The sequence below is a fragment of the Macaca mulatta genome, chromosome 4, assembly GCF_049350105.2.
Source record: "Macaca mulatta isolate MMU2019108-1 chromosome 4, T2T-MMU8v2.0, whole genome shotgun sequence".
NCBI classification, from domain to species: domain Eukaryota; kingdom Metazoa; phylum Chordata; class Mammalia; order Primates; family Cercopithecidae; genus Macaca; species Macaca mulatta.
Window position 1 is genome coordinate 163,267,579 of NC_133409.1, and position 11,590 is coordinate 163,279,168.

The window sequence follows — 11,590 nt, forward strand, 5'->3', positions numbered from 1 at the left end:
ACTTGCCTGAGGCCACACAGTAAGTGTTAGGGCTCAGAATCTAATTCTACAAACTTACCGATTTTTCCTTTTATAAAAGATCGTATTCAATTTTGGAAGAATTGAAGCTCTTTATTCTTCATTGTTTTTTAATTCATGAAAATTATATACAATTCTATGAAGAAGGAATCTAATATATGAAATTAAGGTATTATTGTATTATAGCATATCCCAATTGTACATGGATTTAGTATTTTTGTGTTAGATAGCCATGAATTAGGATAGTTCTAAGGCAAATGCAGCAGTTGAGATAAGACCATTTAGCCTCTTCTTCTACATGTTATAGGCAATCCCTTAGGATGATATACTACGCTAGGGGAAATGAAATTTTCTTTTTCTAAATTTGTTTTTCCAGAAGAATCTCTTTACCATTAAAGCAGTCTTGCTCATGGCCACCTACATAGGCCTACTGGCTTCTCCAAACATCACATAGAGGTAATGAGAGAAGGTAATGATTTGAAAGAACATATAAAAGGGTGAAAAAAATTCTTTCTCTTAAGCTTTTGCTTAGAAAACAATACGATTTCGTGTGGGAACAAAGTGGGTTATTATAAATGTTTTGACACATAGTTAGATTGGAATGAAAATCAAGGGTATGAAGGACTCAACATCTTGACTCTAGACCTGTCCCAGGATCCCACTCCAAGGTCTCATGTATGCAGTAGTTCCCTCTTGGGCATCCCCTGTTACCAACTTCCCTCCTCCCATGAGCTATGATTGCCACTTCTGTTGATATTATATTAACCTTTCCTCTTCACTTGATGAGAGCTCCTGGAAAATTGGAAATTGGTGTCAAAGAGTAGGAGAAACACACCGTGTGTGGCATAACAATAATAGCTTACACCTACATACCATTTTGTAGCTTACAATACTGTTTCTCAAAATAGGGTTCCTGGGAGACTCGCCTCATTCACCAGATAAAAGCTCAGATACAGACTTCTGTGTCATACCCCACACCTGATGAATCAGAATCTCAGTGGTAGGGGGGTACCTGGATTAGTGGAACTCAGAAACCCATCTCTTCAGACGATTTTTTTTTTTTGAGATGGAGTTTCACTTTTGTTGCCCAGGCTGGAGGGCAATGGTGCAATCTTGGCTCACCGCAAACTCCGCCTCCCGGGTTCATGCGATTCTCCTGCCTCAACCTCCTGAGTAGCTGGGATTAGAGTCATGCGCCACCACACTCGGCTAATTTTGTATTTTTAGTAGAGATGGGGTTTCTCCATGTTGGTCAAGCTGTTCTCAAACTCCCCACCTCAGGTGATCCACCTGCCTGGGCCTCACAAAGTGCTGGGACTACAGGCGTGAGCCACTGCACCCGGCCCAGATGATTTTTATAGATACCAAACTCATAACCATTGTCTTGTAAATATTTTCATGTATGTTACTTTCTTTTTCTCTTTTAAGAACCCCCTGAGCTAGGTTAGAATTATTATATGCTCATTTTACCCATGAGAAAATTGGAATCTGGAAAAGTGACTTGCCTGAGGGGACACAGCTAAAGAGGTTCAGGCCTCTGACTAGAACCCAAGTCTTTTGGCTTGTCCAGACAGTCTCTGCCCTTTCCCCACTCCACACTGTTACCATAGACTGAAGGGTAGGTCTGCACACACACATGTGGTGGATATAATTGTGGAGGACAGCATAGGTTGAAATTCTTTCATAGAATGTGCTTTTGATGTTGTATTATATCTAAAGATTCATCACCAAATCCAAGATCGCATAGATTTTTCTCCTGCGTTTTCTTCTAGAATTTTCAATTTTGCACTTTATGTTTAAAATGTAATGGTCTATAATCCATTTTGAAGTAACTTTTGTAAGAGGCTTAAGGTCTGTGCCTAATTGTGGATGGCCAATTTTTCCAGCATCATTTATTGAAAAGACCATCCTTTCCCCATCGAATTGCCTTTGCTCATTTGTCCAAGAGCTTTGCAATTCTTGATCTTTGTTATTAAAGTACGTTACCTCTGCTCTCTTTTTCAAAAGGCAGCCAGATCAGTCCAGCATTTAATAATTATTTGCTTAAGATTTGAACCCCACTTCTTAGGTAAGAACATGAGGCAAGTTGTAGATTAGGATAGGGAACGAGATAAACCACTGAAGAGTAAACCGAAATAGAATCCATCCACAGTGGGGAACTTTGTGGCCTTGGCTTAGAGATGGGGAAACTAGGTTCTAGATCTGACTATCACTTCACCTTTTGAGCTTCTGTCTCCTTCCCTGGAAAATGAGAGAAATGTTGTTAGACATATTCCATGTTTCTTTTCTTTTCTTTTTTTTTTTTTTTTTTTTTTTGAGACAGAGTCTTGCCCTGTCGCCCAGGCTGGAGTGAAGTGGTGTAATCTCAGCTCCCTGCAACCTCCACTTCCCAGGTTCAAGCAATTCTCCTGCCTCAGCCTCCCTAGTAGCTAGGATTACAGGCGCCCACCACCAAGCCTGGCTCATTTTTGTATTTTTAGTAGAGACGGTGTTTTGCCATGTTGGCCAGGCTGTACTTGACCTCCTGACCGCAGGTGATCTACCTGCCTCGGCCTCCCAAGTGCTGGGATTATAGGCGTGAGCCAATGCGCCCGGCCTCCAGGTTTCTAATTATATGATTCTACTCTAGGGCCTCAGATCATGGTACGGGTAATGAAAACTTCTATCTGTGAAAGGCTTTCCCATTCATGCAGCAAGCTTGCCCTTTCAAGACTGACTCATGAGGATTCACTGCGTTAATTGTAACTGATCCATCCCACGTCACTTCACCAATTCACAAGAGTAAAGGCCTAAGAAACACACACAGAGACTTAACTGTACAATTTTTCCCAAGTCCCCTGCTTGCTCAGACCCATCACAACCTACGTCAGTGGGAGTCATCTCCCCTTACCCCACATTTTCATCTCAGGCACTGACGTGTCTTTGTTTCCTTATTCCAACATGGGTCAGTACTGTTTCTTTCTTTCTTTTTTTTTTTTTTCTGGGGATACAGGATCTGCTCTGCCTCTCTTCCCCCTTTCTCAGTCTTTCCTTTAAACTCTCTTTGCCCTAGGCTGACCACACTCCTTCATTCTCAAGAACACGCAGCTTATCTATTTTCCATGTTGAAGGCAGCCAAAGGCTTTTAAAGATAATGAAAATCTCTCGACTGCAATTTTGAGCTGCAAAGAATTTGCTAGATTTGCTGGCACAAAGAGTTACAGGAATGTTCTCCTAGCACTTGTGGTCTGGAATCTTTGGAGGGTCAGGGATCTACCAGAAACGCAGACATGTGAAAATAATTATAATATAGCAGGGGGCGTGGAGGCTGTTTGTGGGGTGAGGAAGGGAGGCATCAAATAATTTTTGCTGAAGAGGTAACAGTTGAGTCTTGAATGATGGTCGGGTAGGAGTTTAGCAACAGCCAAGAGTGGGAGCGAGGGTCCGAGATTGAGGCAGGGGGTAACACGATGTGCCAAGCAAGAAAGAGTGAAAGAGGATGCCATTTTGAATGTGGATGGCTTAACTCCTACTCATAGCTGGGCAAGGCTGACTTAGGTGGTTTGGCTGCCTGGACAGGTGTTCCCTCTACCGCATTGTTCTACAGTCCACATGTGTCCTTCCTGAAGTTGCTCCCTTCTTAACTCTCAGGAAATCAATCATACACTGTCAAGACTAACAAAATAAGCATCCTTTGCTGCCTAGCATATAGGGGGCAAGATCTTAGCATAATGTGTGCTTGAAGACAGCCAGAAGTGGGAGAGAGAGAGGACTGCTGGGAATGACTCTTGAAGGATCCATAGGTCCAGGTGGGAATGACTCTTGAAGGATCCATAGGTCCAGGTGGGAATGACTCTTGAAGGATCCATAGGTCCAGGTCATGAGGAGGCCTTGCATGCTGCTCCAAGAAACCGGACTTGCCTGCATAGGCAGAGGGTGACTGTTGAGGAGTCATGCAGTTAGCGTACATGGAAGGTAGAGAAGATAAAGAAAGATGAGGCAAGGAGACGAGACTAGGAGCTCACTGCGAGTTCTGATGCGAAATGGAGATACAGATACTGATAGAGTAGCAGTGATGCTGGGAGGCTGGAGAGGATCTGAGAGAATTATAGCAGGAATTTTTGTGCTCAGTTGAATGTGATGGGGCAGGAGACAGTCAAGCACAATCCCAGGTTTCTGACTTGAGTGATGACAGGTGGCATTAGTCAAGATAAGGAATTCAGAAAGAGGGGCAGTTTTCGGGAAGATCATCAAATCCTATCTGGAATCTACTGCTTTTCAGAGGTGGAGAGGACCAGAGGCAGTTAGATATATTGGTCTTAAGCTCAACTGCAACTCAATGCAGATGAAAGGGCAAAGAAGGAGTGACTAAATACTCTGGGAAGAGACTCTTAAGGGGGCATTCAGTTCAGTTAGTAACAAATATTTTACAAGGTTACTTTGTTAGGCTCTGCAGGACAGGCAAAGAAAAGTCTCAAACAAAGAAGCCTACTTTGTTTTAACTACAGCTGTGGACTCAGGTTAAACTTGTATGAAAAGTGTTCTCAAGAATTATTGCTTAAGTAAGTTGTAAAATTTTGATCTATAAGTTTATGTCTGTTTTCCTGGCTTTCTCTGATGTTTGAGCTACAAATAAGAACTTCCCTATTTCTCTCTCCCTCTCTCTCTGAAATTAATCATGAGGTTAAACCAAATTCTAGGAGATGATATATACATGACAGTCGATTTACCTGTTCTTTAATTTTGATCCTGCCTTATGCTTAAACATAATATGGTTGGTTATAGCAGCCCAAAAAAATGGAAGGTACATCTTTATGGAAATCCCCAATCTTAGGAACTAAAAAAGGAGAGAAAATAGAGAAAAGTTTACTTACTTTTTAGAGTAAAAATCCCTTTTGAAAGATATTTTTCTGTATGTTGGCAAACTATTTTTAGACATACACACTCATACTTAACTACAATCACTCAATTAACTGCTAAACCTTATGAAGGAAGTAGTATTTGAAAAACATTTAAAATGTTTAACAGGATATTTAAGCAAATACTTAAGAAACAGTCTATGAACTTGCATGAAGAACTCTACAAGTACAATACTTTCCTTTGGAAATTAAACTTTGAAATAAAGGATAAAATTTTAAAATGTAACTTTTATATGCCTGCCCAAAGTCCTGATAGGTATTTTATATCATAAAGAATTGAGAAACAGCAACTAAAAGCAAGTAATAGGGTCTTGTTTCACCAGGAATTTGCATATTTTGCTAATATTAATGTAATCTCATAGAAAATTCTCATCTAAAGTGTGAGGTTTCTTACTGAAAAAAATTTCATGGGTTCATGTAGAAAATATTTCTTGGGTCTCTTTATTCAAACATTTTAAGTTCAATTCCTCTTCAGTTGTATCTTAGCCAGTGGAATACAGATAATGCATTTTGTTCTTCTTTCCCCAGAAACTGATGTGTTTACTCTTATGGACTCAGAGGGGCTTTTCGAGTTACTTCAATTTTTACAGCTCTTTTCATATCCCATGTATGAATTTACTGTGAAGACTTATGAATGATGGAGCTCCAGCAGCCTCACCATGGACTTGCTTTGCTTTGGTAAGTATAGAAAACCTTTGGCAATGTGGTTGAGACCTAAGTTTTAGCACTTAGGCAAAACTTTTTAGCAGGAGCCAGGATATGAATAAATATGAAGGAGGCACTTGAATGCAAAACACACTTTAAAAATTTCATGGCAAATTTGAGAGCATTTTCAATTAAGTATCTATGACTGCGGGTTGTCTCCCTTGAACAAATTAGTTCCCCTTTGTAAGGGTTTTATCTTTCAAAGTATCGATCAAATCGGTGCTCAAGGTAGAACTGTAAGTAAAGTTACAATCCTAAAACCTTTTGGGCGATGGTTCTAATTGATATAACTAATATTTTAGCAAAATATCCTGGATTGTAATTGAAAGAAAGCATCTGGGTCTGAAGAATACCTACTGAGGGCAGCCCTATTAAGACTGATTCTGAGATGGGTTAATTTCCTGAACTTGCAAAGCAGAAACTGGAAGGTTTTCCTGCTTCATAAGCCTGCAGGGTTTAGTGTTTGGCCCTGTTGAGACCCAAGGGCTATCTGGGCTGATTAACATATATATAATTCAAGTGCACCAGCTAGAAAGGCAGAGCCACTTTCATTTGGCTCTGTACTACTGTGAAATAAATTCTGTCTGCATTGTTTAACTTTTTTTTTGTTTTTAATTAGTTTTCTCTGGACATCCTCCTGCTGCCTTCTTTAGGAATATTGCTTCCTATCCTAAGCAGGGACTAAAGACTAGAAAAGCTTTCTCCAGCATTCAAACTAGATTTTCTTTCCATTCATATCACCACTTTTCATAACATGGTAAGAAACACTGTAAATAATTGAGGTGATCCATCAAGAGACCCATTCTTGATAATGAAAAATTGCGTAACTCAGTAAAAGTCAATTAAAAACCACAAACTCCAGAGCCTTTTGCTCAGTGAAGATTTATTGTTACAGAAGGCAACTAATACAATAGATTTGTGGGGTCAAAATTTTAAAAAGTTCTAAAAAGGCAGTTAAAGCTTGACGATAAACTTGAGTAAGGTTTACACAATATCAAAGTATATTAGTTCTTTGAAATGAAAAGTTGTTTTGTTTTTTTTTTTCTTCCTTTGAGATGTCTGAGATGTCAGGATTTTGTAACATTCTTAGAAACAACATCCACTGTGTGAGATACTTTTTTTCCTTTTGCGGTTTTAAACCAGTCTGACTCTTTGGTTGTGTCTATACAATGAAAAGTCTACAAATGAAATGAGACAAGTCAGGATGTTTTCCTTTGTTAAACGAAGTATCTGAATAATTAGAACTACCTAGATAAAAGACTCAAAATGTTTTTGTTATCTGGTTGCTTGGTTAGGACATAGCCAACATTTCAATGGAATGTGGTGTCTTGTACAACTGCATATAATTTTTTAAAAAATAAACAATGACTCTGTTTCTTTAGATACATCAAATGCTGCTTGAGTGGCCAAAGGGAAAATGCCAACCCTTTGAAATGTAGTATCTCTAACACTTTTCTTCTTTTAGTAGTTTTTCATGCCCCAAATATAAACTTTAACTAAGGAGTAACATCTATCCTCAAACTCCAAAAATATCCGTTTGTTTTGAGGTTCATGGTCCACCATTATAAGTTTTAAACTGTGCCCAAAGGCTTAGGTAGGGTTCAGCAGTCAGGCATGACAGATGCATAATTCTAACCAACAGTGCACATGTGACATGCTTCCTACTAAAATTAAACTGCCAAATAAAAAGGAAGGATTGTGCCCTTTTTAATAACAAAGAATGCAGTCGTTAGAATTCTTCAGATTTGGAATTCCAGCAGCGCTCTAGTGTTTTCTTCTTGATGTGTGACAAGAATGAATAATATCAAAAATAAAAATAAACCTCATCTAAACAAGCAGTTCTTTGACTTTATAATGTTCAACATCAAATACATCAAATTCTAAAAATACTCAAGACCAGTAAATTATCAGAGCTGAGGAAATAACATGCTGAGGATAGGATCAATTTTTAAACCTTTTGATTGATTTTAACCTACTAGCATTAGTTTTGTTCATTTTTGTTTAGACATTGCCACTTCAGCTGACTACTAGGGACCATGGTATTTCATATTCATATAAATATTTGAATTTGACCTCATAAAAAGTCCCTTGGGTCTATAATACTTTTATTCTTGTATAATCTGAAACAAATCCTTTCCTTTTAAAAATCAAACAGACCACGTTATACACACAGTTGACTATTTACAAAGCACCCAATTAAATCCTACTTAATTCTCTTTCACTCTAAAAATTCCATCTAACTTGTGTGTGAAGTACCCATAACATTAAATGCATAATGTTCACAAACCCTGATAGTCCTATCTAACCTAGAAAATATTACCTTCCTTAAAGAGAAAAAAAGAGCCTTAAAAAAAGAGTAAGGTTTTAAAGAAATGAGACCAGAAATCACAGTACAAGACAGAGAAATCTACTTTAATATTCACATGTAAAAGTTACACATCACAAGAGATTGGACAGTAGCTTAGCGTAACTAACATAGCTATAGTGAAAATCATTTTTATAAAAAAATAATCTAGATGCGGTCATCAGAATTTTTGGTCTGCTTAAGTTAATGTTTGAAGATCGACTTTTATCCCTGCTTGAAGGATTTGCCATTATGCCTTTTTTTCTCCCACTGTTGCCTATTAATAATTCTTTGGAGGAAGGAAAGCAGAAAGTGTTCATTTCCAAGAGTTTGTCCTTTGGTAGCAAGCAGAGAACATTTTTTCATTTCCATGATTAAATAATCTGTACAGACATGAAACTTAGTGACATTAAGCTTTAGTGTAAAATGAAGAGTGATAAGCATTTTTTTTCACTTCGATAAAACAGCAGATTTCGTAAACTCCTTAAGGATCCAAGCATTTCCTCATCCCATATGCAAAATCATTCAGAATCCATTTTGACCTCAGTTGAAAAACAAAAACAAACACTTACTCTGTATATATTACACTATAAAACCCTGTACTTAAAAACTGATAAGGTATATATTCAACATGTATGCTTCAAATACAAAGATTTCAATCTACGTTTAAAAAAACACACTTGAATGGACTCAGAACAAGTTTAATTTGTGATTAAATATCTCATGCAATCATGCAAGACCACTAGCTATAACTGTTACTTCCGAGTCTATACTGGGCAAAACAAACACAAATTAAGAGCCAGGCCAAACAGAAAAGACATTCAAGATATCAAGAGCTCTGTAATTGAGCTGAAAAGTAATTTTCCAAAAGAAATATTCCCATAGATTAAAAAAAACACACACATAATATTTACAAAAAATATTTAATTAAAAATATCTTATAATTACAGTAGTCTGTTAAAGCATATACTTTCTCACACTTATAGAACATCTCTATATACACATGGTATGAAATGTCACTCATTTATCTATACAATATGTAACATTCTTGCAGAGAAAAGAAAGTTCTCTGCCCCGTTATAATCATCTATTTTAAACAATAGATGTAAAAAAAAATATCTACAATGCTCTGGTATATTAGTAAAGCTTCAAAACAAAAATTGAACTCCTTGGTCACAAAGTAGGCTTCTAAAGTCGGATCTACTCTTGATCTTCTATTTATCAGTCCTGTCACACTTAAGCTTAAAAGTTTAACTGCATCTCCAAAACACACAGAAATGTACAATTCACAGCAGTTATAAATGAAGAGACAAAACAGAATACGTATGTAGAATGTTTATGAACGTGCAAAGAAAGGATGAAAGTTGTATTTTTCTTTCCTCTCCCTCTCTTGGAATGACGAATGAAAACGTTTCTAGGTTGGCCGATGTTTTTTCCTTTCCTCCGGTGTCTTTTTTTCTCTAACTTCTGCTCTTCCCCCTCCCTCTCTAGTGCTCCTGGCTCGGGCTCAGGCGGCCGCACACCTGTGGAAGAGGAATGAATAGAGGGGGTGTGTGAACCTTCTCGCTGCAGACTAACTGGCGCCACCGACCAAACTCAAGACATGCTTGATCAACAACCCAAAACAAACCACCAGGTCAGACAACACCCGCAGCCCGCGGCCGGGCCAGGCGCCGAGTAGGCAGCTGCGGCTCTCGGGAAGCCAGGAAGGGGACCCACTCCGGGACCCTGCCCGCGTCCCCCTTTGTGGGTGACAGATGCACGGGGGGACACCGGGGCAGCTCCCATGCCCACGAGGGTGCCCTCCCTCGGGAGCTAGGGAAGACAGAAGGGCCCGCTGATCACCAGGAAAAACACGGGGACGGCGAGGACAAGGGCTGACACATCTCCACTGAGACTGAACCTCGAGTTCTAAGGCTAAGTACGGGTTCACTTGCTACTTAGGTGGCAGGGAGAGAGACAGGGGTTACTTCCTTGAGAGTTTGCTCTCAGAAATGCTAGGGAGCAAAGAACACCGCGGTGCCTGGCCCCGGAAGCCCTCGGGGACGGGCGTCTCTGGTGACCGGCCACCCGAGACGGGAAAATGCGCGCTCACCTGGACAGCGCGGCTCAGCGGCACAGAATGCTGTCGCCCTGCTTGTTCACCGCGCCGGCCTGGAACAGCAACCGAACACCAAGGGAAAGGTTAGCAAGCGCAAACAACGCGCTCGTCACGGTCCTGGATCGTCCTCGGAAATCGGGCTGCCGCGCCGACGCCCCCACCCCCGCCTGCACCCCGGGGGGCACCTCTGGGCTTAGGCGGGACTTGACAGCCCAGGACGCGCACGGCCAGGGGTCCCGCGCTGCGCGTTCTCCCAGACCCGCGCCCGCCGAGCCCGACCGGCTGCTGGCAGATCGGGGAGCCGGGAGGAGGGGGCTGTCATTCCCGGCTCGCCCCTGCCTGAAGGAGGGTGAGCGCCCGCGTCCCGCCACCAACCTCCCGACCCCCGCGGCGTCCGCCCACGACCGGCGCCCGGCCTCTCACCGGGTCTGTGTTGAGTGCCGTGAGCGGGGTCCGCGGCGGCGCGGCGGGACAGGTCCCGGCCGGGTGGTGTGGCGGCGCGGGCGGTGGTGGCTGCCTCAGTAGAGCCGGGTGCGTCTCCAGCGCCAGCTGCAGGTCCAGAATGTAGTCGATAACGTGCTGCAGGATCTCCACTTTGCTGACTTTCTTGTTGGGCGGGATGGTGGGCACCAACCTCCGCAGGCGACTATAGCAGTCGTTCATATCGCACTGCAGGCAGAGCGCCGGCTCGTCGGCCGCCGCCTCGGCCGCCTTGCAGCGCGCTGCCGCCGCCGCCGCCGCCGCGGCTGCCGAGCCACCCAGGCTGTGGCCGTGCTCGGCCAGGCAGCGCAGCGCCAGCTCCCCACCGCCGCAGCCCGACGGCGCCTTGCGGCCCGAGGGGCGCACCGGGCTCACCGCCTTCATCGCGCGCGCCCTGCGCCCTGCGCGAGCGGACCCGCCGGGGCGAGCGAAGGAGGCAGGCAAGCTCCGGGCCCCGTCCGCGGCCGGCTCCGCTCCCTTTGCCTCTGCGCCCGGCGCGCTCGGGGCACCGCGACGCTCCCGAGCCCAATTGACGGGAGAGTAGCTCTGGGTTTTGCGAGGGGATCTCTGCTCAGTGGGCCACACTCAGTCCGAACCCAAGGCAAGAAAAAGCAAAAGCACCGGAAGAAAAGTAGCCCACCCGGGTCCCCTAGTCACTCCCTTCGGAGCTCCGACTAAGCCCAGTCGCGGCCGCCGCGCTCCCCTAGCCCGGGATCACCCCACCGCCGCTACTACTCACAACCGCGCCTCCTCCACTACGCTCTCGCCCGGCCCGCCGCGCAGCTATATTTATAGAGCCGTGCGCTCCGGGGGCGGGGCCAGCGCGCGGGCCGGGTCGCCGCGCAAGCCGAGCGGAGCCCGCTGGGCGCGCGGGCGGGTGCGCAGAGGGAGAGGCGAGGGCGGGGGCTCCGGGCGGTGCTGGGGGGCGGGGAGCCGGGCTACCCGAGTGGAGGAGTGGGCGGGGGGTCGGGAGTTGCTAGCCAATCAGGCGGGCAGTGCCACCTCGGGGAATGACGCTCGGCCAATGGGAAGGGCACTCCATTC

General features: G+C 43.6%; 1 protein-coding gene across 1 annotated transcript; it reads right to left on the reverse strand.

Annotated features, from left to right (window-relative positions):
- Positions 1-8,875: 8,875 nt before the first annotated feature.
- On the reverse strand, positions 8,876-11,249 carry ID4 (inhibitor of DNA binding 4). The gene is given in 3 exon segments (NM_001265656.1): positions 8,876-9,488; positions 10,061-10,119; positions 10,490-11,249. Coding segments are annotated over 2 exon segments (486 nt in total). The 5' UTR covers positions 10,931-11,249; the 3' UTR covers positions 8,876-9,488; positions 10,061-10,074.
- Positions 11,250-11,590: the final 341 nt, after the last annotated feature.